Consider the following 21,383-nt stretch of genomic DNA (forward strand, 5'->3'; position numbering starts at 1 on the left):
GGGAAGGTAGTGACGTTAAAGCCGCGGCCCATTCTTCTTAAAGGTGCAGGCTCACACCGCGTGGTCCCGGTTCTGCTAGACCGAGCTTCACGCTAGTGTCAAAATCTTAACGGAGAGGCGGGCCGTGGGGTTCAGGGTGCTGAGCTGGTGCGGAAACAAGCGCTGCGTGGGAAGGACCTGGGAAGGCAGAGGCTAAAATTTTATGTTGTAGTGTCTTATATTCTGTAAAATGGGGTCGCCTATGTCAGCAATAACCTACTACGAAAAGTTCTGGTAGGGGCCATCCTGGCCTACATTGGGGGCTTCAGCCCAGCCAACTTTACGTAGACCATCACCCCACTCCACCAAAAAAGTTTTGAGCTTTAAAGGCCATAACAGTTTGACACCAGTCGCGAAACTCTTGTTTTCTTCCCTGTCCCATCCTCTCAATGGGTATCCGCGGAGCCCGAGGCCCAAAGCGGTCCTGTAAAACGGCCCAGGCCCCACGGCTAACGCGGCTGCGCTGCCCCTTATAAAGCGTTCTGGGGTCGCAACCTCGTTTCATCATCCATAAATAAATGAAAACGATGGTAATTCCTTCCAACACACTCGCCATGAACGGTCAACTCCCCGCTACGGGGCTCGGTGGGCGAATGTCTGCCGCTGCTCGGTGCTCTGATGACCTTGGAGAGCCGACCCTCGCGGCGCCCCTTACAGAGGACACGGAGCAGCGGTATCCACTCGGTCTGGAAAGTCCCAGCGACCGCAGGTCCAGACTCTCCGGGCAGGGATCCTGCGGGGCGCGGGCGGGGTAGAGAGCTAATGCAGCCAGGTGCTTGCGCCTTAGAGCCGGCGACCTTGACCTGAGAGTTGCAAGGAGCGCGGAACCGCGGGGACCCGCCCCACGAGGCCGCGGCGCAAGGGCGGGGCTCGGGTGGAAGGCGGAGGGCCGCGAGTGGGTGGGTCCCGTTGCACTCCGTGCGCGCGGCCAGTCGGCCAACGGGGCGGGGCTCAGCTCCGCTGGAGGCGGGGCCTGCTCCACCGCTTTCCTGCGCGGCCGCTGTGCGAAGCGGGCGCGCGCCGGACCCTCCACCGGCCGCGGAGCCGCTATGGGCCCGCCAGGCCCCTGGCGCGGCGCGGCGCAGGCACCGGCTCAGAACCAGGTGAGCGGGCCGGAACTGGAGTGGATTCTTCGAGGGTCCCCGGGAACCCTAATCGAGGCTGGGGGAAGGGGGTGGGCCTCGCCAGGCGTCCCTTGCCTGGGCCTGGGCATGGATTGCGCCCGAATCTCGGAGAGAGGGATTGTTACCGGGTCTCTGCTTCCATCTCGGTTGAGCCTGCGGCTTGTACTTAGGAGAGAGAGGAGGCAGAGGGTGGCCTTCCCGTGCAGGCCTCCGGGCCTGGCCTATCTGGCCTGGGCTGGCAGTGTGGGGGAGGGCCAGCGATCTCTAGAGGGAAGGGACCTTCCTCTCTATCCCCAGATTTGTTTACTCGTTTCTTCTCAAGCTCAACTCCACCTCTCGCCCATGTGCCCGCCCAGATGTTAGATGGAGGGGCAAGGCTCAGGTGTTTCGATCTTTTGGCCTCTGAAGTCCGGAGGTGCATAGTAAGCATGCGGCTGAGGAAATGCCATTGGCTGTCACTGCCATTGGCCAGCGGGACAGGCAGAGCTTCTTTCCAAACTAATGATGTAACCTTGAAAGTCACCGCATCTCTTGAGCCTTAGTTTCCCCTTTGACAAAGTGAAGCCGTTTACGGATCTGAAACGTTTTGGAGGCAGGCGCTGGATGAGCCCTGGTGCCTTACCTCATGTTTGTCTCTCCCCAGGCTATTTGTGTCAGAGGACTAGCTCCATTTGACCGCGGGTTTATCTTTCAGGATTGAAATTCCAAGATGGATGATCAGGACCCCGGGGGCATTAGCCCCCTTCAGCAAATGGTGGCCTCAGGAGCTGGGGCCGTGGTCACCTCCCTCTTCAGTAAGGCTTAGGGAGATGGGATGTGGCCAGGTGGGGGTTGATGTGGGCTAGAGGTTGGAGGCAATTTGTGTCCTGATGAGGAAGAGGGTGATGGGGTGCTGACGGAGCCTTAAGACCTACCCCCTTCCCCAGTGACACCCCTGGATGTGGTGAAGGTCCGCCTTCAGTCTCAGAGGCCCTCAGTAGCCAGCGGTGAGTACCTGAGGCTGGAGCCAGATTGAGGGAGCTGCCTGACAAAATAAGGATCTCCCAGAGATTGGGATCCTAGTGTGTGTGGGGGTAATTCCTGATCACCATTGAATGACTTGTGTTTCAGAGTTGACACCTTCCAGATTCTGGAATCTCTTCTACACCAAATGTGAGTGCCCCAAACGTCCCCTGTGGAAGGTGTGTCCCTAGAGTACATGGGGTGCCATGGTCATAGACTAGTATACACTTTGAGGTCACATTAGCCAGCCTAGTGTCCTACACGGGAATATCCACATAGTGACCTAGCTGGGTTACCCAGCCATTTTCCAGACCCTGCCATCCTAATGTCCATCCCCTTCCCCAGCTCCCTCTACTCTACAGTCCCCAGGGAAGTGCCTCCTATACTGCAGTGGTGTCCTGGAGCCTCTGTACCTGTGTCCTAATGGCACTCGCTGTGCCACCTGGTTTCAGGATCCTACCCGATTCACTGGCACCTTGGTAAGGAGCAACCATGTATATATACAAGGGGCTTGCTTTGTTAGGGCTGCAGGTGTCGGGACTGGTGAGCTGCTCAGTGTTGGGAGGGCCTGCCTGGGATTTGTTGTCCTCCCCCCCACCCAGGGTTTCTCTGTATTGTTTTGGAGGCTGTCCTGGAACTTGCTCTGTAGACCTGGCTGGCCTCAAACTCATAGAGATCCGCCTGCCTCTGCCTCCCAAGCGCATACCTTTAATCCCAGCACTCGGAGGCAGAGGCAGGCGGATCTCTATGAGTTGGAGACCAGTACAAGAGCTAGTTCCAGGACAGCCTCCAAAGCCATAGAGAAACCCTGTCTCAAAAAACCAAAAAGAAAAGAAAAGAAAGGGCGTTGGTGGCGCACGCCTTTAATCCCAGCACTTGGGAGGCAGAGGCAGGCGGATCTCTGAGTTCAAGGTCTCCAGAGCGAGTTCCAGGACAGCCTCCAAAACAATACAGAGAAACCCTGTCTTAAAAAAAAAAAAAAAAAGCTTGTGCCACCACCACCCAGCTTTGCCTGGGATTCTTTCAGAAGATTTTTTTTTTTTTGGTCCTGGTGCTAAGAATCAAAACCATGAGCTTGATACATGCTAGTCTGAGCCAGGCGTTGGTGGCGCACGCCTTTAATCCTAGCACTCGGGAGGCAGAGGCAGGCGGATCTCTGTGAGTTCGAGGCCAGCCTGGTCTACAGAGCGAGTTCCAGGACAGCCTCCAAAGCCACAAAGAAACCCTGTCTCGAAAAACCAAAAAATAAAAATTAAAAAATACATGCTAGTCTGGCATTCTGCTACTGAAGAGTGCATGTAGTCCTCCTTAAGGTTTTAAAGCGAGTGGGAGTCCGCCTAGAACCAATGGGCAGCTGCATGTGTGGAAACCTGGGGGCTGGCTGGCTCTCATCAGCTGAGGGCTGACTAGCTCTGAGCCAGTCCATCACAGACCTTGTTCATGTCCATCTTTCCTCTGGGCTCTTGCTGGCTTGGTCAGGATGCCTTTGTGAAGATTGTGAGGCATGAGGGCACTAGGACCCTGTGGAGCGGCCTCCCAGCCACCCTGTGAGTTGCCCCCCATCCCCATGGGGTGTTTCCTCCCCTTGACTCCTATTGGCTGGGTAAGGAAGGGAATGCTTGAAAGGACTAGGAGCCCTTAGGTAACTTTTCTGTTCATATCCCAGGGTGATGACTGTGCCCGCTACTGCCATCTACTTCACTGCCTATGACCAACTCAAGGCTTTCCTATGTGGCCAGTCCTTGATCTCTGACCTCTACGCACCCATGGTGGCTGGTGCCCTCGCCCGCAGTGAGCACAGCCCTGGCTCTTGACCTCCCTCTGTTCCTCCTGGGTCCCAGTGACAGTCTCTGCCAGCCTGGGGGTGGGGGGCTATCCTAAACCCTCAGACCCGGGGCAAGAGCTGGTTTCTGACGAGTGGCATCAGTGGCCTGACCTTCCACCGTCTCACCCGCCACAGTGGGCACGGTAACCGTCATCAGCCCCTTGGAGCTCGTGCGGACCAAGCTGCAGGCTCAGCACGTGTCATACCGGGAGCTGGCTACCTGTGTTCAAGCTGCTGTGGCTCAGGGGGGCTGGCGCTCACTGTGGCTGGGCTGGGGTCCCACCGCCCTCCGAGATGTGCCCTTCTCAGGTAGGCGCCTCGTTCAGGTCATGGGGTAAAAGAGGCCTTGGATAATGTTGGGGGGGTCTCTACAGATGAGTCCCTCCTTGTCTCTGACGGCCGTGAACTCATCACTTCTGAGCCTTGGGTTCCTTATTTGTGATATGGGCTTGGCAGGGAGGGGTTTTGCCTAGGTACAGAGCAGGCAGCACCTGGGGTGGTCTGGCTGTGGGTGGGAGACGAGAAGTCTGGAGCCCACTCCCTGGTTCCCACCTTTAATGAACGTATCTGTTTCTTAAGCTCTGTACTGGTTCAACTATGAGCTGGTGAAGAGCTGGCTGAATGGGCCGAAAGACCAGACATCTGTGGGCGTCAGCTTTGTGGCTGGTGGCATCTCAGGAACGGTGAGTTGACTGGGTTGGGGGTGAGGAGATACCCAGGCCTGCTCGCTTTCCTCGGCCACCCTCGGGGTGCTTTAGTCCCCCCACCAGCTATGGGAGAGCTGGAAAGGGGCCTGGGAATGGAGCTGAGCCTTCCCCCATCCCACCAGGTGGCTGCCACCCTTACTCTACCCTTTGATGTGGTGAAGACACAGCGACAGATCACACTGGGAGCACTGGAGGCTGTGAGAGGTGAGGGGGCGGCTAGTCAGGGTGGGGGCTGGCAGGGGCCCACGCTGAGTCCTGCTGAACTGGGCCTTGAATCTGCAGTGAAGCCCCCAAGAATTGATTCCACCTGGCTCCTGCTTCGGAGAATCCAGGCTGAGTCGGGCACCAGGGGACTGTTTGCAGGTGGGTACATGTACTGTGTACGTCCATGTTATATCTATCTGCGAAGGGACCTGGACCCCTAACCAAGGTGTGTCCTCCCACCACAGGTTTCCTCCCAAGAATCATCAAGGCTGCTCCCTCGTGTGCCATCATGATCAGCACCTACGAGTTTGGCAAAAGTTTCTTCCAGAGGCTCAACCAGGAACAGCCTCTGGGCTCCTGAAAGGCGAGGAGCAACAGCTCTTGAACGGGCGGGGGCAGGAGTCTGAGCCAAGTGCCTTCCTTCCCAACCCAGTCACCCAGCTACCCTCACATTTTATTCCTGCTGTTCTCCTTACTACGATCACCACTTGTCCACCTCCGAGCTCAAGACCAAATGTGACTGACAGCTGCCCCTTTCTTTGTAGCCCCTTAATGTTTGTTGTAGCTTGGCCTCGAGGAATCAAGACCTCGGGCCAGGCAGCCCTGTTTATTCCCCCGTCTAAAGATGATGACCTGTGCACTGCTGTGACTGCGGTGTCTTGGGGTGTGTGTGTACATGTGGGGGTTCCCAGTCAGTTGCCCACACTTGTTATTCCAGCACTTGGGAGGCTGAGGCAAAAGGATTTCCTCAAGCACTGGCTCAACCAGGACTGCATAGTAAGATTCTGTCTTTAAAAAAAAAAAAGGCTGCCACTCCAGGCATGATGGCACACACTTTTAATCCCAGCACGAGATGGCAGGTGGATCTGAGTCTGAAACCTGCCTGGTCTACATAGTGAACCCCAGGCCAGCTCCAAATATCCTGTCTTAAAAGCTTCCCACCTTACGGGTACCCAGTGAGACAGGATGAGGGTGCGAGATTGCCGTGTGGTGGTGAGGTCCTTCTGTGCTAGGCCACTGTGTTGGGGCGAGGACAAGTGCACACAGGTGTGGCACTGGGCAGAGTTGCCTGCTTGCCAGCTCTGGCCTAACAGATGGGGCTGCAACTTTGACCCACAGTGGAGTTGCATAGACCTGTGGCAGGCAAATGCCCCACAAAGGCACACCGTCAGAGGGCTCTCCTAGGGCTTGAGAAAGAATTAGAGGGGACAACCAGAAAGCACTGCAGATCTGCAGACGCCCCTCCCCCTTGCCCTGAATTACGGCCCCACTTTCTCCCACAGGGCACGTACTGGTCTGCACCGTTATCTTTGTTAAGAGAGCCTGCTATGGAGCCCTACCCCACTGCAACAGATAAAGCCACCTTAGTCCTCTGGTTTTTATTTGCCTAATCTCCCCACATAGGTACCAAGGAAGGGTGACTTCAGAGGGTACACAGGGACAGACCAGAGGCAGGGCAGCAGGAATGCCAGGGCTGGCCCACCTGCTCCTGAGGCAGGTGTGGAAGATGAGCAAAGGGACCCAGGTAGACTTCAGGGCCACCAGAATGGAGCAGCCTTCCCAGGGGACTGACTACCTGTGACCTGGGTGCCCCTTCCTCCTGGTCTTGCCACTTCCAAGTACAGCTCCTGCCTCCTTGGCCAGAAGCACAAAAGAGGCTTGGGTTGTCTTTCCCTAGAGACCCTCGGCTAGGTGGGCAGCGTTCTCGAAGGGTTGCCTGGGTTGGGGGACTCAAAGGTGGCAGTTGTCCGTGGCCCCTGGCAGGTGGGGCTGACATTGCCCATGCTGCTCCTCAGCTGGGGCTAAGTGCCGGGCTGCCCTCTGGGCTGTCGCTCACCAGGCATTCGTTGGATTTGAAGCTCGCCAGGGACTTGCAGCTGGGGATGGAGGCCAGGGAGCCGCAGAGGCCCAGCATGGAGGGCGTGGGGTCCTTCCCTGGGAAAAGAGGGCGGGTGAGGCTGGACCAACCAGGCTGTATGTGGGACAGAGGATTTCATGGATGGGCAGTAAAAGGATAATTCCAGGTCACCCCCAGGAGACTCTTGGCCTCTCCTGCAGCATCTGCCATTTGTAATTAAGCCCTGATTGAGTGTGCCTTACTTTGGGCTTGGGACACTGTATTATAATCATCTGTTCATGTCTCTGTCTCCCTCTGAGGTTCAGCCTCTTTGTCCATTTATTAAGCACACAGTGAGCATTTGCTCTGTTTCACATTGGGAATACAGAGAATGGACAAGACATGGTCCCTGCCCGCATGGAGCTCACAGTCTTATTGGGGAGACACACACACACACACACAGAGTCACAAACACAGTGTGGTGGGTTACATGTCCAAAGCCTGTGTTTCAAAATCCAGTTATCTGATACAGTGGAGTTATATATCTATATATTAAAAAAAAGAAAAGAAAACAACAGGAAGTCCAGGCATGGGGAAAACTAGGAAGGGAGAAACCAAGTTGGAGCCAGGGGTGAGGTCAACATAAAAATGCATGCGTTGAGGTCCTGGGCATTCACTCGGAGGGAGCCACTAATTTGGTTCTGAGCTTCCTGGCACCAAAGAAAAGGGGAAACATTGGTCAGGCAAGCAGTTCACAGTTTGCACGTGGTAAGAGCAAACTAGCTGAGAGATCCCTGGAGTATGATCCCTGTGACGATGTCACACCACATTAAAAGATCACTGCGCCCTCGCCATACATGGACACGAGATTCTTTTTACCAATGTCCCTATTTTACAGATGGGAACATGGGTCAGCAAGGTGAAGTGACTGACCAAGCTTGCAGGTGAGGAGGTGCAGCTTAAATTTGCACTTGGTTCTCTGAATCCCCAAGCCAAGCCCCTCGTTGGTGCTGTGATGTAAATACTGGAAGGGCTTCAGCCAGGTTCCACTATAGACCGCAGCAATTTTCTAAAGTATTTAAGTGCCAAGGTGTGTGTGTGGGGGTGCTCACCGATGGGGCCCCAGGGCTCCTCGTCCCGCTTGCCCTCTCCCAGGCGCTGGGAGTCTGAGCTCAGGCTGGCTTCTGCAGACAGCGGTTCGGTGCTCATGAAGCTGTGTCTATGGCAGGACAGAAAAGTGTGCAGGCCGTGGCCCAGAGTTCCAGGCCCTGCTTCCTGGGAGGGAGTTTGGGGGCAGCAATTGGGTTGGGGCTTACCTCCGATATAGCTTGGAGCTGCCGGCACCCTCAGGCCTATTGAGTGTGCTCAGGGAGGGCCATTGGTTGACCAGGGATGTAGTGAACTCCTTGGAACCCTGGGCCAGGGGGGCATGGTCACCGGGGATCAGACCTGTCCTGGGAGGGGAAGGGGGATCAGGCCTGGCTGGGAGAGGGAAGCGAGACTCAGCAAAGGTGGGGGCCAGGACTTAGAAAGGAAGCCTGAGTAGTAAAAATTGGGGTACACACTGCTCAGGGATGATGGCACATATCTGGGGTTGCAGCACTAGGAGGTGGAGGCGGGAGGAGCACAAGTCTGAAACCTACTAATTAAAGATGCCATGTTTCTAAAGGGGCCAGGGAGGCAGTGTTAGATCCTGGAGTGGGTAGAGGGGTAGCCTAGGGACAGAGGGGTAGCCAGGACTAGTGCACTCATGCTGGGAGTTGGAAGGATGGAGTGTTTAGGAGTTAGTTGGGATAATGTAGAGAGGAAAGTGGAGGGGTGGGATTTATGCTAGCTAACAAGCTGGGACTGGTTTAGGGGAGAAATGTTCTAGGTTGTGGGATCACTGGGTGACTGGTGTCACTAACTGATGGGTGATGGAGGCTGCAGGATGTTAATGTTGGGGGTAATGGTTGGCAACCACAGGACCTTGGGGGAGTGGGATACGGGTGGGTTGATGCAAATTGGATGTTGGTGTAAGGAAAGTGATGCCATCCAATGGAGTCATTTTGGGCTTCACAGGGATGGGGCAGGGCAGGAGGCGGGCTCACAGCTGCTCCTGCAGCTCCAGGATCACGCCTTCCAGCTCCCGCTTCTCACGCTGATTCTGCGCTGCAGCCTCCTCCAGCTGCAACTGCAGCCTCCGGTTCTCCGCCTCCAGGTCCTTCAGCTGCGACTCGCGAAGACGCACCAGCTCCTCCAGGTATCCCTACCGAGCAGAGCAGCGCCTGCTCAGCCAGGGCTTCCAAAGGGTTCCCAGCTGGGGTCCCACTTGGGACCCTGCCTACACCACGCCCATCTCCCCGCGCCTCGCCTCACTCACCTTCTGCGCATAGACAATGCGAAACTTCTGTTCCATCTTGTGCCACTTGCTGTACCAACTGTCCTCGTCGGTGACGAGAGGCAGGTAGGGGTGCTCAGGCGAGTTGTCCTCGCTGGTGCTGCTCTCCGCACTGTGCCGCTCCTCCTCATCCGTCAGGTAGTCGTAGCTTAGGAGCGGGAGCAGTGGGTGGGGCCGGCTCCGCCCCGCCTCGCCCCACTAGCACCCCAACTCCGACCCTTGGGCAGTGATACCAGGATGACACTCAGTGCCCTTCCGGTGCCCATCTCCTCACCCACCGCAATAACGGGGCTGCTCACCTCTGGGTGAATTTTAGGTAGGGTGTGTAATCGATGACCACCGGCGTCTTCCCGTCCAGAACTTCGCCCTTTAGACAGAAGCTGGGGCACAAGAGGCACGGGGTGGGAGGAGGGAATGAGGGGCGTTGGACAGTTGTGGGGGAGAACGTCCCGTTCACCACCGCCACTCAGACCTCACCTGAAGTCAATGGCGCTGAGCCCGATCAGCATCCCTGTGAGGACAGTGGCTTCCTCCCGTAGCATGATGGCTCCGGAGTCATAGAACCGTCTGCAGAGAGAGAACAGACTCCCAGGGGGCCGCTCCCAGGACTTATCTGCTTGGCTTACTTACTACAGACTTTCCTAGAGGAAACAGATGCATCCTTCCAGCTTGCCAGCCCTTGTCTCCTGCTTGGACTATCACTCACGGGAACTCGAGCCTGACCCCATCCCCACACCTATCCCAATGCATGCTCCTTACAAATGACACTCTTCTGGTCTATAAACTTAGCAGCCGCTATCAAGCTCTGGGTCACCCCAATCCTTTCAATCAATCGTTAGTGCTTGTCATACATATAGTAGGTCCTCAAAAGACAACTCTGGCACTCGGGAGGCAGAGGCAGGCGGATCTCTGTGAGTTTGAGGCCAGCCTGGTCTACAAGCGAGTTCCAGAACAGCCTCCAAAACAATACAGAGAAACCCTGTCTCAAAAAACAAAACAAACAAACAAAAAAAACAACAACAACAAAAAAAGACAACTCTGGCCGGGCGTTGGTGGCGCACGCCTTTAATCCCAGCACTCGGGAGGCAGAGGCAGGCGGATCTCTGTGAGTTCGAGACCAGGCTGGACTACCAAGCGAGTTCCAGGACAGCCTCCAAAGCCACAGAGAAACCCTGTCTCGAAAAAACCAAAAAAAAAAAAAAAAAGACAACTCTGAATTGTAAAGACTAGGAATAGAATGCAGTAAAAATGCCAGATTTAGGGGACCTAAAATAGCTTCCCACCCCAACAATGACACATTCTGCCTTGTGATCCTTGACCCTCAGGACCCACCTTCTTGGCAAACCCCCAGGTCAAGCACTGAAGCTCCACACATTGGAACTCTGTTCTTGGAAGAACAGAGTGACTGCCTTTGTTTGCAGAGCTGGCAGAGCTGTGTGTTGTACGTCATGGCACAACACCAAGGAAAATAGTATGTGACTGAGGCTTCTAAAGTCCCATTACCATGTCATCTGAGAGAAGCAAACTACTGGTGCATGCTGGAACTTGTGGTCCAGGTATGGAAGGCTGCTGTGGGGACTTAAGACATAGGCAATGCAGGTGCATACTGCTGTCTGAGAGGTCTGACCTGGTGGTTCGGTTGTCCCGAAGAGCTGTGGTGATGTATTCTGACATGCGCTTCTCCATCAGAGCCACCCGGATCCATGCCCGGCCCTAGAAAGTATGGTCACCTTTAGTTGTCCAACACCAGGTATGGTCTCCCTTCCCAGTGCCGCGGGCAAGGGGTAAGGACAGGGCCCCTATGTCCAAAGCAGGAGTCAGGCATGTTGCCACCTGCTGCAGCCCCTCCCTCACCTTGGCTCGGGCTGTGCTGATGTTCTCCATGTTCTCAATGCTGCTCACACAGTTGTTGGGCACTTTACTGCAGGCCAGTCGGATATAGTCCCAGAAGCCCCGTTGCCCATCTGAGCTGAACCAGCTCACTGGACCTGCTGGGGCACAAGCTGAGCCAGGGCAGGGAGGGGACTCAGCGAGACCAGAGAGTTTGGAAAGGGTCCCTGCCACACAGCACTCACATGTATAAGCATGAGTCCCCACACACATGTACTGCCATACAGCACTCACATGTATAAGCATGAGTCCCCACACACATGTACTGCCATACAGCACTCACATGTATAAGCATGAGTCCCCACACACATGTACTGCCATACAGCACTCACATGTATAAGCATGAGTCCCCACACACATGTACTGCCACACAGCACTCACATGTATAAGCATGAGTCCCCACACACATGTACTGCCATACAGCACTCACATGTATAAGCATGAGTCCCCACACACATGTACTGCCACACAGCACTCACATGTATAAGCATGAGTCCCCACACACATGTACTGCCACACAGCACTCACATGTATAAGCATGAGTCCCCACACACATGTACTGTCATACAGCACTCACATGTATAAGCATGAGTCCCCACACACATGTACTGCCATACAGCACTCACATGTATAAGCATGAGTCCCCACACACATGTACTGCCACACAGCACTCACATGTATAAGCATGAGTCCCCACACACATGTACTGCCATACAGCACTCACATGTATAAGCATGAGTCCCCACACACATGTACTGCCATACAGCACTCACATGTATAAGCATGAGTCCCCACACACATGTACTGCCACACAGCACTCACATGTATAAGCATGAGTCCCCACACACATGTACTGCCATACAGCACTCACATGTATAAGCATGAGTCCCCACACACATGTACCGTCATACAGCACTCACATGTATAAGCATGAGTCCCCACACACATGTACTGCCATACAGCACTCACATGTATAAGCATGAGTCCCCACACACATGTACTGTCATACAGCACTCACATGTATAATAAGCATGAGTCCCCACACACATGTACTGTCATACAGCACTCACATGTATAAGCATGAGTCCCCACACACATGTACTGCCATACAGCACTCACATGTATAAGCATGAGTCCCCACACACATGTACTGCCATACAGCACTCACATGTATAAGCATGAGTCCCCACACACATGTACTGCCATACAGCACTCACATGTATAAGCATGAGTCCCCACACACATGTACTGCCATACAGCACTCACATGTATAAGCATGAGTCCCCACACACATGTACTGCCACACAGCACTCACATGTATAAGCATGAGTCCCCACACACATGTACTGTCATACAGCACTCACATGTATAAGCATGAGTCCCCACACACATGTACTGCCATACAGCACTCACATGTATAAGCATGAGTCCCCACACACATGTACTGCCATACAGCACTCACATGTATAAGCATGAGTCCCCACACACATGTACTGCCACACAGCACTCACATGTATAAGCATGAGTCCCCACACACATGTACTGTCATACAGCACTCACATGTATAAGCATGAGTCCCCACACACATGTACTGTCATACAGCACTCACATGTATAAGCATGAGTCCCCACACACATGTACTGTCATACAGCACTCACATGTATAATAAGCATGAGTCCCCACACACATGTACTGCCATACAGCACTCACATGTATAAGCATGAGTCCCCACACACATGTACTGTCATACAGCACTCACATGTATAAGCATGAGTCCCCACACACATGTACTGTCATACAGCACTCACATGTATAATAAGCATGAGTCACCACACACATGTACTGTCTCCCCCAGCATAAGCAGCAGGCTTGCCAGCACGCCTAGTGATGGAGCTGTGGGTAGATGACCCCAGTCTCCAGAGTGTGCTTTTGTTCCTGTGTCAGCCCAGTGTGGGGCCCTGAACCAGGAACGGGATTTAGAAATCCATAGAGAATATCAGAGCAGGGTGAAAGCCCCAGGCTGGAGTCGCAGCGGGTGGCTGATGATGGCCTGCCTACCTTTGAAACGGTGACTGAGAATCTGCTCCAAAATGGCTGCGAAATTCACAAACTCCTCGGATGAGTCATCGATGGGCTCTGCTGTGTACTTCTCTAGTAAGGTTTTCACAGAGAACCTGGGTGGAAGGGAGGACAGGGTAAGGGGGCAAACAGGGTACAGAGGAAGGGGTCAGGGAGGAAGTGACAGGCTCACGAAGGGCATGGGTGTGATGTGAGGGCGGGTGAGACTCGAGTGACCACAGAGGATTCCAAACTAGGTGGAATAAGAGGGTGACAGGGGCAGGGAGGGGGACGGTGGGAAGCTGATTAGCAGAGTAGGTGCAGAAAAGAAAGGAAGTTTCAGGGACAAGGTACGAGAGAGGACGGAACAATATGTAGAAACAAGACGGCAAGCCCTCGGAGATAGTCCCCAGTCCCTTTGTCCCCACCACCCTTCAGAGTGGCATTTTCCACGTGTGTGAACTGAGGGTCAACCACGAGCCGGAAGCCAGTTTGCACCCATGTCCCCAAACAGTCTTTCAACATTGTTAGAATGAGCTCCCATCTCTCTGGGGCTGGGGGCCGCCCACATCAGAGCATATGAGCCGCCACTGTGCACATGGACTGTCATGCCCAGCCAGGTGAATACTCAGCTCCGGGACATCCCCCTCCCCCTTCTCAGCTAGCCCACCCCCACACCAGCTGCCCAGAGCCACAGCGTAGAGTTGGGGTGTGGGGGAGAATGCAATCTGCGGGTCTAACATCCATCAGGTGGGAGGAGCTCTGGCAGTAGGTCCCTGGAAGGGACGTGGGGGCCCAGACACTGACTTCTCAGGGACAAAGAGCGGAAGAAGGCAGGTGAGCCCAAGGGGTTGGAGCCAAGCAGCCCCCATCACCCTCTCCAGCCTTGCTTAAGCCTCTCCCATTCTCTGCCATCGTTACTCTGAATTCTCCACTTGCCATCTTTGCAGTGAGTGGAACCAGGAGAGGACGCACAGCTCCCAACATCTCACTGCTGCTCTGTTTCTGGAGACAGAGCAGGAGTAGGATGTCCAGGGATATCGGAAGTACTCAGATCTGTCCTTTTTTTTTTTTTTTTTTTTTTTTTTTTGGTTTTTCGAAACAAGGTTTCTCTGTGGCTTTGGAGGCTGTCCTGGAACTCACTCTGTAGACCAGGCTGGCCTCAAACTCACAGAGCTGTCCTTTTATTCTACCCACGTTTACCAAACGTACAATGTGCCGAGAGCTGTATGTATCAATCCCCCTGTCCTTGTCACAGCCCTGGAAGGTAGGTCCTCTTACGACCACCTTCCCCTATTATAGCTAAGGAAGCTAAAGGCTCTCCAGAGATGGAGTGATCAGAGCAGGTAACTTGGGAGGAGGCAACCGTTTGCCCCATTCTCCATTCTTGGCTCTTTCTGCTCTGCCTAATGGCTTCCCAGTGGCTGTTATAATTACCAAGGCTTGGCCAGTAAGCTAATTCAGTAGTTAAAGACACTAATCCCAGTGATGGGAGTTCAATCCCAGAACCTCCGTGGTGGAAGGAGAGACCCTGCTCCCATCAATTGACCTCTGACCTCCATACTCACACCATGGCACTTGCACACACAAAATAAGTAAACAAACAAACGTCATCTTTTTAAAAAGTACTAGCCAAGCATGGTGGCACACACTTTTGGTCCTAGTACTCAGGAGGCAGAGGCAGGAGAATCTGAGTCCCAGGTTAGTGAATTCTAGGATAGCCAGAACTACATAGACTGTCTAAACAAACAAACAAACCACATACAAACAAGTGCTGAGCTCAGGCCCTAAGAAGCCTCTGCCCGGCCTCAATGGAACAGTGGCCACTAAGGCTCCCACGTCAACAGCACAGCTGAGCCTCTCCCCACCACCTGCCTTTGGGCTTCTCTGGGGGGAGAGCCAGAACCCAGACAGGTCCATTTTGGACTGTGCTAGGGAGAAGAAGGCTGCTGGATTCAAAGCCTGCACCTTGGGTGCAGACAGAAATATCAGCACTTGCCTCATTCAACTTTGGTTCAGATCCCAGAAAAGGGTGGGAGAAAGTGAGAGTGTATGGATTGCTGGGCACAGGCCAGGTGAGGGGTCAAGGCTTGCTCTGCCAGGAGGGAGCCTGTGACTGTTATCAGACTCTCACTGGCTTTGTTATGGACACCATCAATCTGTGGTCAGCTGGGTCAGACTTCAATAGAGGCCTGGGGCCTGGTCAGCATGGCAGCCGTCTGCCATCTGTCCTTGGGGGAGCTGAAAGCTGGTCAGAGCCTCTGGGAACCCCATGCTGTGAGCCTGGTTAGGAGGAACATAGCTGCTGTGGGTTACCATGGAGACAGGGAGGCCAGGGCCCAGGGGAGCCTGCAGACTGCAAAAGGGAGCTGCTGGGAGCTGTAGAAGAATCACGTGACCGTGATGAGGCAGCAGGGGTCCCTGGGGTTTTGGAGAATTTGTCATGTCCCCAACCCCTCCAAACTACACCTTGTCCCCTACTCTGAGCTACCTCCGAGTCACCCGAATCTCTGCTTCTCCAGCTTAGGCCAAGTGACCCCTGCCCCACTCAAAGCCCCGGTTATCCTGGCGGGCAAGAAAAAGATGCGCCTAGCTGGCCAAGGGCCGAGAGGGACAAGAAGAATGTGTCGTTGAGAGAGCAGTTTCTGTGTGCCAGGCACCAGCTAGTATCTAATACGGCCCACCATGACCCATTCTTTGGTACGGCTTCTTACATCTAAGGTGTAAAATCTAAGATAAAGCACCAAAGGCACAGAGTTGTTAGGAAACTTCCACAAGGTGGCACGGCTAAGCACTGAAGCAAAAGCTTGACCCTAGGTGTGGATCCAAGGGCAGGAAGCTCCTCACACCACACTGACAGGATCTGGGCAATGGTGGTGGCCGTGCTCTGGGCTAGGTCATCAATACGCTCCTTCCTTCTACATCCCTGCCACCTTCATACAGGGCTGGTGTGCACAGCACTTTTGAGACGCTGGGAAAAGGAGGCTCTGAAACAGAGACGACATGGCTGGGCATGTGCCCTGGTATCCAAAGGAGCTCTGGGTGCTGGAGACTGGGCAGCAGGTGGACATGAGTCCTGGGAGGAGGAACAGGGCTGAGGCTCATGTGCAGGCAGGCGGAACTGGCAAGGAAGGACAATCAGCCCAGTACCGGGGAGCAGCAGAACCCAAGCACCCGGTGGACATGGCAGGCATGGAGGCTGCAGGTGGAGAAGGCAGCTGGCATGGAGATCCCAGAGGGAGAGGCAAGGACAGGTGGGGCTTGGGAGAGAGCCTGAACAGCTGGCAGCTTTCTGGCCTCAGAGCAGGGCAGGGAGGGTGAGTCACTGCAGGGTTGAAGTGGGAAGGATTACTTCCTGGTGTCCAAGAAAGCTGAGAATTTCTGCAGCCCTGCAACAGCCCCACCCTCAGAGATTTGGGGATCTGGGCTCCCAATCTCCCCTCAGACTCAGGGGCCCAGGCTTCTGCAACCAGGCCTTGGATGCTTCCTACAACAGGGTAGCGTCCTCGACCTTCACTGGATGAGTTCAGGGGTTTTACTGCTGTGCCCGGCTGATCCTGCCACAGGCGGCAGCTGCTCAGAAACACCATCCTTGCCTCATGAAGGGTTGAGGTTAGGAAAGTCTCTTAGGAAAGCTCCACCCCAAGAGGCCAAGATGACAGGGGTGGCAAGAGGGGACTTGGAGGACATCCACCCCCAACCCCATGGAGTCCCCCCCTGCCCACCCTGCCCCCACTGCCAGGAAGAGAGCCAGCTATCCTCCCCCTCCCCCTCTTAGACACAATGTCACTTCCTGGTTCTCACAGGAAGCTGCAGTGCCAATTAAACTCTCTTCATTCCCCCCCAAACCCCAGGCCGGGCATAGGCCTGGTTTAGCCAATAAATAAATAAATAAATAAATAAATAAATAAATAAATAAGGACCGGCACTCCAGCCCGCCTCCAGGTTCCGGGCCTGGGAAGGATAAAGGATAGTGAGCGCGTTCCTTCTAAGCCTCCTGTCCTGCCTTTTTCCAGTGGTTGCAGAGCATCCCCGTGGGCACGTTCAACCCTTAGATTTCTCAGCCCGCCTCAAACCCTCTCTCTAACCACCCCACCCGGACCGCCAGCGGCGCCCACCTGCACACGGTGATCAGGTTCCTGCGCTCCACGATCACGTTGCGGGAAGATGCTTTCTTGGAGGGCAGCCCCAGAGCCATGGTGGTCTGGACAAAGCTCGCTTCCATTCAGATGTGCGGCCACTGCTGCCGCCGCCCGCTGCCCCCCCACCCTACCCGGAGCCCTGGCCCCCCTCGCAGGATCACGGCTGGGCCCTCTGCCCCCCGGGACCTTTCGCCCTCTTCACTGCCATCCCCTTGGCCTCGACGCCTGGTGCCCGGCCCCTTCGCTCCCTCCCCCGGCAGCGATTCAGGAGCAAAACAAGGCCGGGGAGGGAGCTCTCCGAGGTGCTGAGCCGGGGCTCGTCACCCCCCTCCCCCAGCCGCTCGCTCTCCCTCCCCCCTCAACCGGTGACGTCAGGGCCATAGGGTCCCGCCCCCCGGCAGCTCGGGACCAATCCGCAAAGGGCGCAGGGTTTGGGGGAGGGGAAGGCTGATGCCCCTGAGAGAGCGGAGGGGGTCCCCCGGAGAGACAGCGACTGTGTATAGAAGGACCCTATTCTCCACCCCCACACTCAATCCTGGGGATCCCTCGCCTGACGTCTCAGTTTTGAGGCTTCTTTCTCTTGTTTCTAACCTGGAATCGGTGGTGTCTATCTCTGATCTCCCATTATAGCCTGAAGAATGGAGACCCTCACCTCCTGCACCCTTTTCCGCCCCGCCCCCCACCCATTCAACCCAGGCCCTACAGTCAGACCTGGGCCACTTTCAGAGATTGCAGATTGCCTTAAGGTGCTAACCCAGAGACTAAAGGCAGCCACAGAGGCTGCATGTCTGTCTGTGTGTGCTGGGCGGGGGATAGGGAGGTGCGTTCGTTTGCGGTAGCCAACAAGCCAGTCTCTCCGCGGCTGGAGGATGGGAACCCAGCGAATCATCTGAGTCCAGAATCTGAAACCACTCAGGACAGGGACTTGGGGTTACTGGTAGTTAGGCGCCCGGGACTCCATGGGGGTCCTCAGCAGCAGCCACCGCAACGACCAGTAGATTTAAGGGTTAATCCTTTAGACTACCTACATTGCTGCAACCCTGGGGGTGGGGTGGGGGTGTCAAAAATGGTTAGCTTTTAGCTTGGCCGGGCACAGTCTGGCTTCGCTGCTACACTTGGCTTCCATGCTGTTCTTCTTTTTCCTGATCGCCTGCTCCATCCCTGATAACCCAGCTCCAGGATCTGAACTGAATGTGTTCAGTTGGGTTGCTCCTGTTAATGCGGAGTGTAAGACTACTCAGTGCCTTATCAAATCTGATTTGCACCATTTTCTCCCATTCTGTAGGTTGTGTTTTAAAATTGTCGATACTGTCATTTAATACTCAAAAAAATTTCCTTGAAATCCAACCTGGCGCTGTTATTTTGTTTGTTTGTTTTGTTTTCATTTGTTGACTGTGTCTTTGCTGTGACATCCTAGAAATCATTGCCTTTGTATGTTTTTGTGTTTTCTTTTATTGTCTTGTGTTTGTTTTATGTTGAGACAGGATCTCACTATGCAGCTCTGGTTGACCTGGAACTGCACTTGTAGTCAAGACTTCTCCAACCACCTCTGCCTCCTGAAGTCTCTATTCTGCCCATTGGCTTATGTCGGCCTTTGTGCAGTCACACATCTGGATAAATGAAGATTTCTAGTAAGGTGTTTTTCTTTGTGCTGAGGTTTGAACTCAGGGTGTCACACATCTAGGTGAGAACTCTAACACTGAACTACCTCCCAGCTCTGTATTAAGTTTGGAGATCAAGAATCATGATCTGAGCCAGGCAGTGGTGGCGCACGCCTTTAATCCCAGCACTCGGGAGGCAGAGGCAGGCAGATCTCTGTGAGTTCGAGGCCGGGCTGGACCGATAGCCTCCGAAACAATACAGAGAAACCCTATCTCGTAAAAACCAAAAAAAAAAAAAAAAAAAAAAAAAAAAAAGAATCATGATCTGAGCTAGGCATTGGTGGCACATGCCTTTAATCCCAGCACTCCAGAGGCAGAGGCAGGCAGATCTCAGTAACTCTGAGGCCAGACTGGCCTACAGACTGAGTTCCAGGATGACCAGGGATGTTACACAGAGAAACTCCATCTCAAAAAACACTCCCACCCCAAAAAATAAGATAACAGTCTTCTTCCTTTTCTTTTATCACCTGTGTGTTCAACAATAAAGCACTGTCACATTCCCAGTGTTGAAACTTTATAGAACCAAGTAAGGTTTATATGAAGATGTGACTACTTCCTTCCCCTGCTCCTCACCTTTCTCCTCTTCTACCTCTTGCTCATCTTCCTCCTCCTCCTTTTTGTGAGATAAGGTCTCTGCCTCCTGAGTGCTGGGGTTAAAGGCACGTGACCACTCCCAGCCAGTGTTTGCTTCTTTCAACATTAGTTTGGGAGATTGATTTTTTTTTCTTTCTTTTTTTTTTCCGAGACAGGGTTTCTCTGTATTGTTTTTTGGAGGCTGTGCTGGAACCCGCTTTGTAGACCAGGCTGGCCTTGAACTCACAGAGATCCGCCTGCCTCTGCCTCCCAAGTGCTGGGATTAAAGGCATGGGCCACCAATGCCCGGCTGATTTTTCCTTATATGTTATTTCAGTGTGTATCTATGACAAGTGTATCCATTCTACCATGAGGATAATTTTGTGTACAAGATGGGGCCTACAGGCCGATCTCTGTGAGTTCGAGACCAGCCTGGTCTACGAGAGCTAGTTCCAGAACAGCCTCCAAAGCCACACAGAAACCTTCTCTTGAAAAAAACAAAACAAAACAAAATGACAACAATAAAAGATGGGGCCTGGTCAGGCAGATCTCTGTGAGTTCGAGGCCAGCCTCGTCTACAGAGTGAATTCCAGGACAGCCAAAGCTACACAGAGAAACCCTGTCTTAACCCCCCACCCCAAAAGCAAAGCCAGAAAAGATGGGGCCTGCTCAGAAAAGCAGGGAATACATTGTGTTTCAGTAGAGGGGATGTATGTACAAGAAACGGATACCTCAGGAGCTGGAAGACAGGAGAATGCTGAGACAACCCAAAGTGGTGATGGCAGTAGCAGCCAGGACTGAGGATGAGCAGAGGTGTTGTTTTTACCTAAATTGTTCTTTCACCAAAAAAGACTGGGGGGTCAGATATTGGGGTGATGGCCTGATAAATCCGAGAAGTCAAGAAACAACTAGCTGACCTTCCTTTTTGGCCTGAAGCCCAGCAAGAGAGCATTCCTCCTTCCATCCCCAACCAAAAGACCCTTGAATCTCTAAGTCCCTCTCTGTTGTAGAATTTTATTTTAACTAGGCAAAGATGTGTTACATTTGTTTATTCTGCCTTTGTTAATGATGTAAAGATGTGTTACATTTGTTTCTGCTGCTTTTGTTTAATTATACTGAGATGTGTTGTATTTGTTTCGCCTGGCCTCCCTAAGGAACCTGTTTGGTCTAATAAAAAGCTGAATAGCTAATAGCTAGGCAGGAGAGGGATAGGCAGGGCTGGCAGGCAGAGAGAATAAGTAGGAGGAGAAATCTAGGCAAAGGGGAGAAGAAGGAGGATTGAATGAAAGAGAAAGAGAAGGACACAACCAGGGCAGAAGCCAAGCAGCCACCAGTCAGACAGACCTGAAAAGCAGTGAAAGTAAGATGTACAGAAAGAAAGAAAGGTAAAAATCCCCAAGGCAAAACATAGATGAAGAGAAACAGGTTAAGTTATAAGAACTAGTGGGACAGCATTAAGATTATGTTGGGAGCGATCATTGTTATTTAAAACCTCTTGTAAATATTGTTAGTCTTTTTTAAGAATAGTCCATCCCCTCCCCATCTTCCTAATGAGTAGAACTGGGACTCACAGGAATAGCTGATAGCAATCTACAGTTAGGCTACTCAACCCTCCTCCTTGCAATTAGGCTGCTTAGCACTAACACCTCTTCATTCCTGCTGCTCAGCCTCAGTGGTGGTCTGCCAGCATCCCTCAGTACATGACTAAGAACGCACTCCTTGGTACATGACCAAGAACACTCCTCAGCTGATTACTAGGCACCAACCCCTCCCTTATTGTCCTGCAAACCCCTACCTCATTTCCCCTATTTAAGCCTGTACAGAACTTTCATTAAATGGCAGCTTGATTGGAAGGTCTGTCTTGCTGTCCATCTTGTCTCTTGTCTCATTCATTCCAGGTTCCCGTGGGCTTGAACCCGTTGTGCCCTGCTGGTCAGGGCA

At 53.5% G+C, this 21,383-nt stretch overlaps 2 protein-coding genes across 14 annotated transcripts; one reads left to right on the forward strand and one right to left on the reverse strand.

Moving 5' to 3' along the window:
- The first annotated feature begins 989 nt into the window (after window positions 1-989).
- Window positions 990-5,539, forward strand: Slc25a39 (solute carrier family 25 member 39). Its single transcript, XM_040749837.1, has 12 exons — window positions 990-1,142; window positions 1,858-1,957; window positions 2,090-2,149; window positions 2,274-2,315; window positions 2,511-2,644; window positions 3,645-3,712; window positions 3,832-3,956; window positions 4,126-4,299; window positions 4,570-4,673; window positions 4,820-4,901; window positions 4,980-5,060; window positions 5,147-5,539. The coding sequence occupies exons 2-12, from the start codon at window positions 1,873-1,875 to the stop codon at window positions 5,260-5,262; spliced, it is 1,071 nt and encodes a 356-aa protein (XP_040605771.1). The 5' UTR covers window positions 990-1,142; window positions 1,858-1,872; the 3' UTR covers window positions 5,263-5,539.
- A 726-nt stretch (window positions 5,540-6,265) lies between these two features.
- Window positions 6,266-17,555, reverse strand: Rundc3a (RUN domain containing 3A). Of its 13 annotated transcripts, none has more exons than XM_040749829.1 (12): window positions 17,185-17,555; window positions 13,260-13,319; window positions 13,067-13,182; window positions 10,973-11,106; window positions 10,746-10,831; window positions 9,596-9,685; window positions 9,418-9,498; window positions 9,101-9,266; window positions 8,829-8,986; window positions 8,055-8,216; window positions 7,851-7,957; window positions 6,266-6,836 (listed from the first exon to the last, which is right to left on the reverse strand). In XM_040749829.1, exons 1-12 carry the CDS (start codon window positions 17,289-17,291, stop codon window positions 6,694-6,696), a joined length of 1,410 nt encoding a protein of 469 aa, XP_040605763.1. In that variant the 5' UTR covers window positions 17,292-17,555; the 3' UTR covers window positions 6,266-6,693. The 13 variants fall into 13 exon arrangements, with proteins under 13 accessions (XP_040605763.1, XP_040605762.1, XP_040605761.1 ...); XM_040749828.1 differs by having other exon boundaries at window positions 10,973-11,109; XM_040749827.1 differs by having other exon boundaries at window positions 10,973-11,121.
- Window positions 17,556-21,383: the final 3,828 nt, after the last annotated feature.

The sequence above is a fragment of the Mesocricetus auratus genome, unplaced genomic scaffold (genome assembly GCF_017639785.1).
Source record: "Mesocricetus auratus isolate SY011 unplaced genomic scaffold, BCM_Maur_2.0 Super-Scaffold_100007, whole genome shotgun sequence".
Lineage (NCBI taxonomy): Eukaryota > Metazoa > Chordata > Mammalia > Rodentia > Cricetidae > Mesocricetus > Mesocricetus auratus.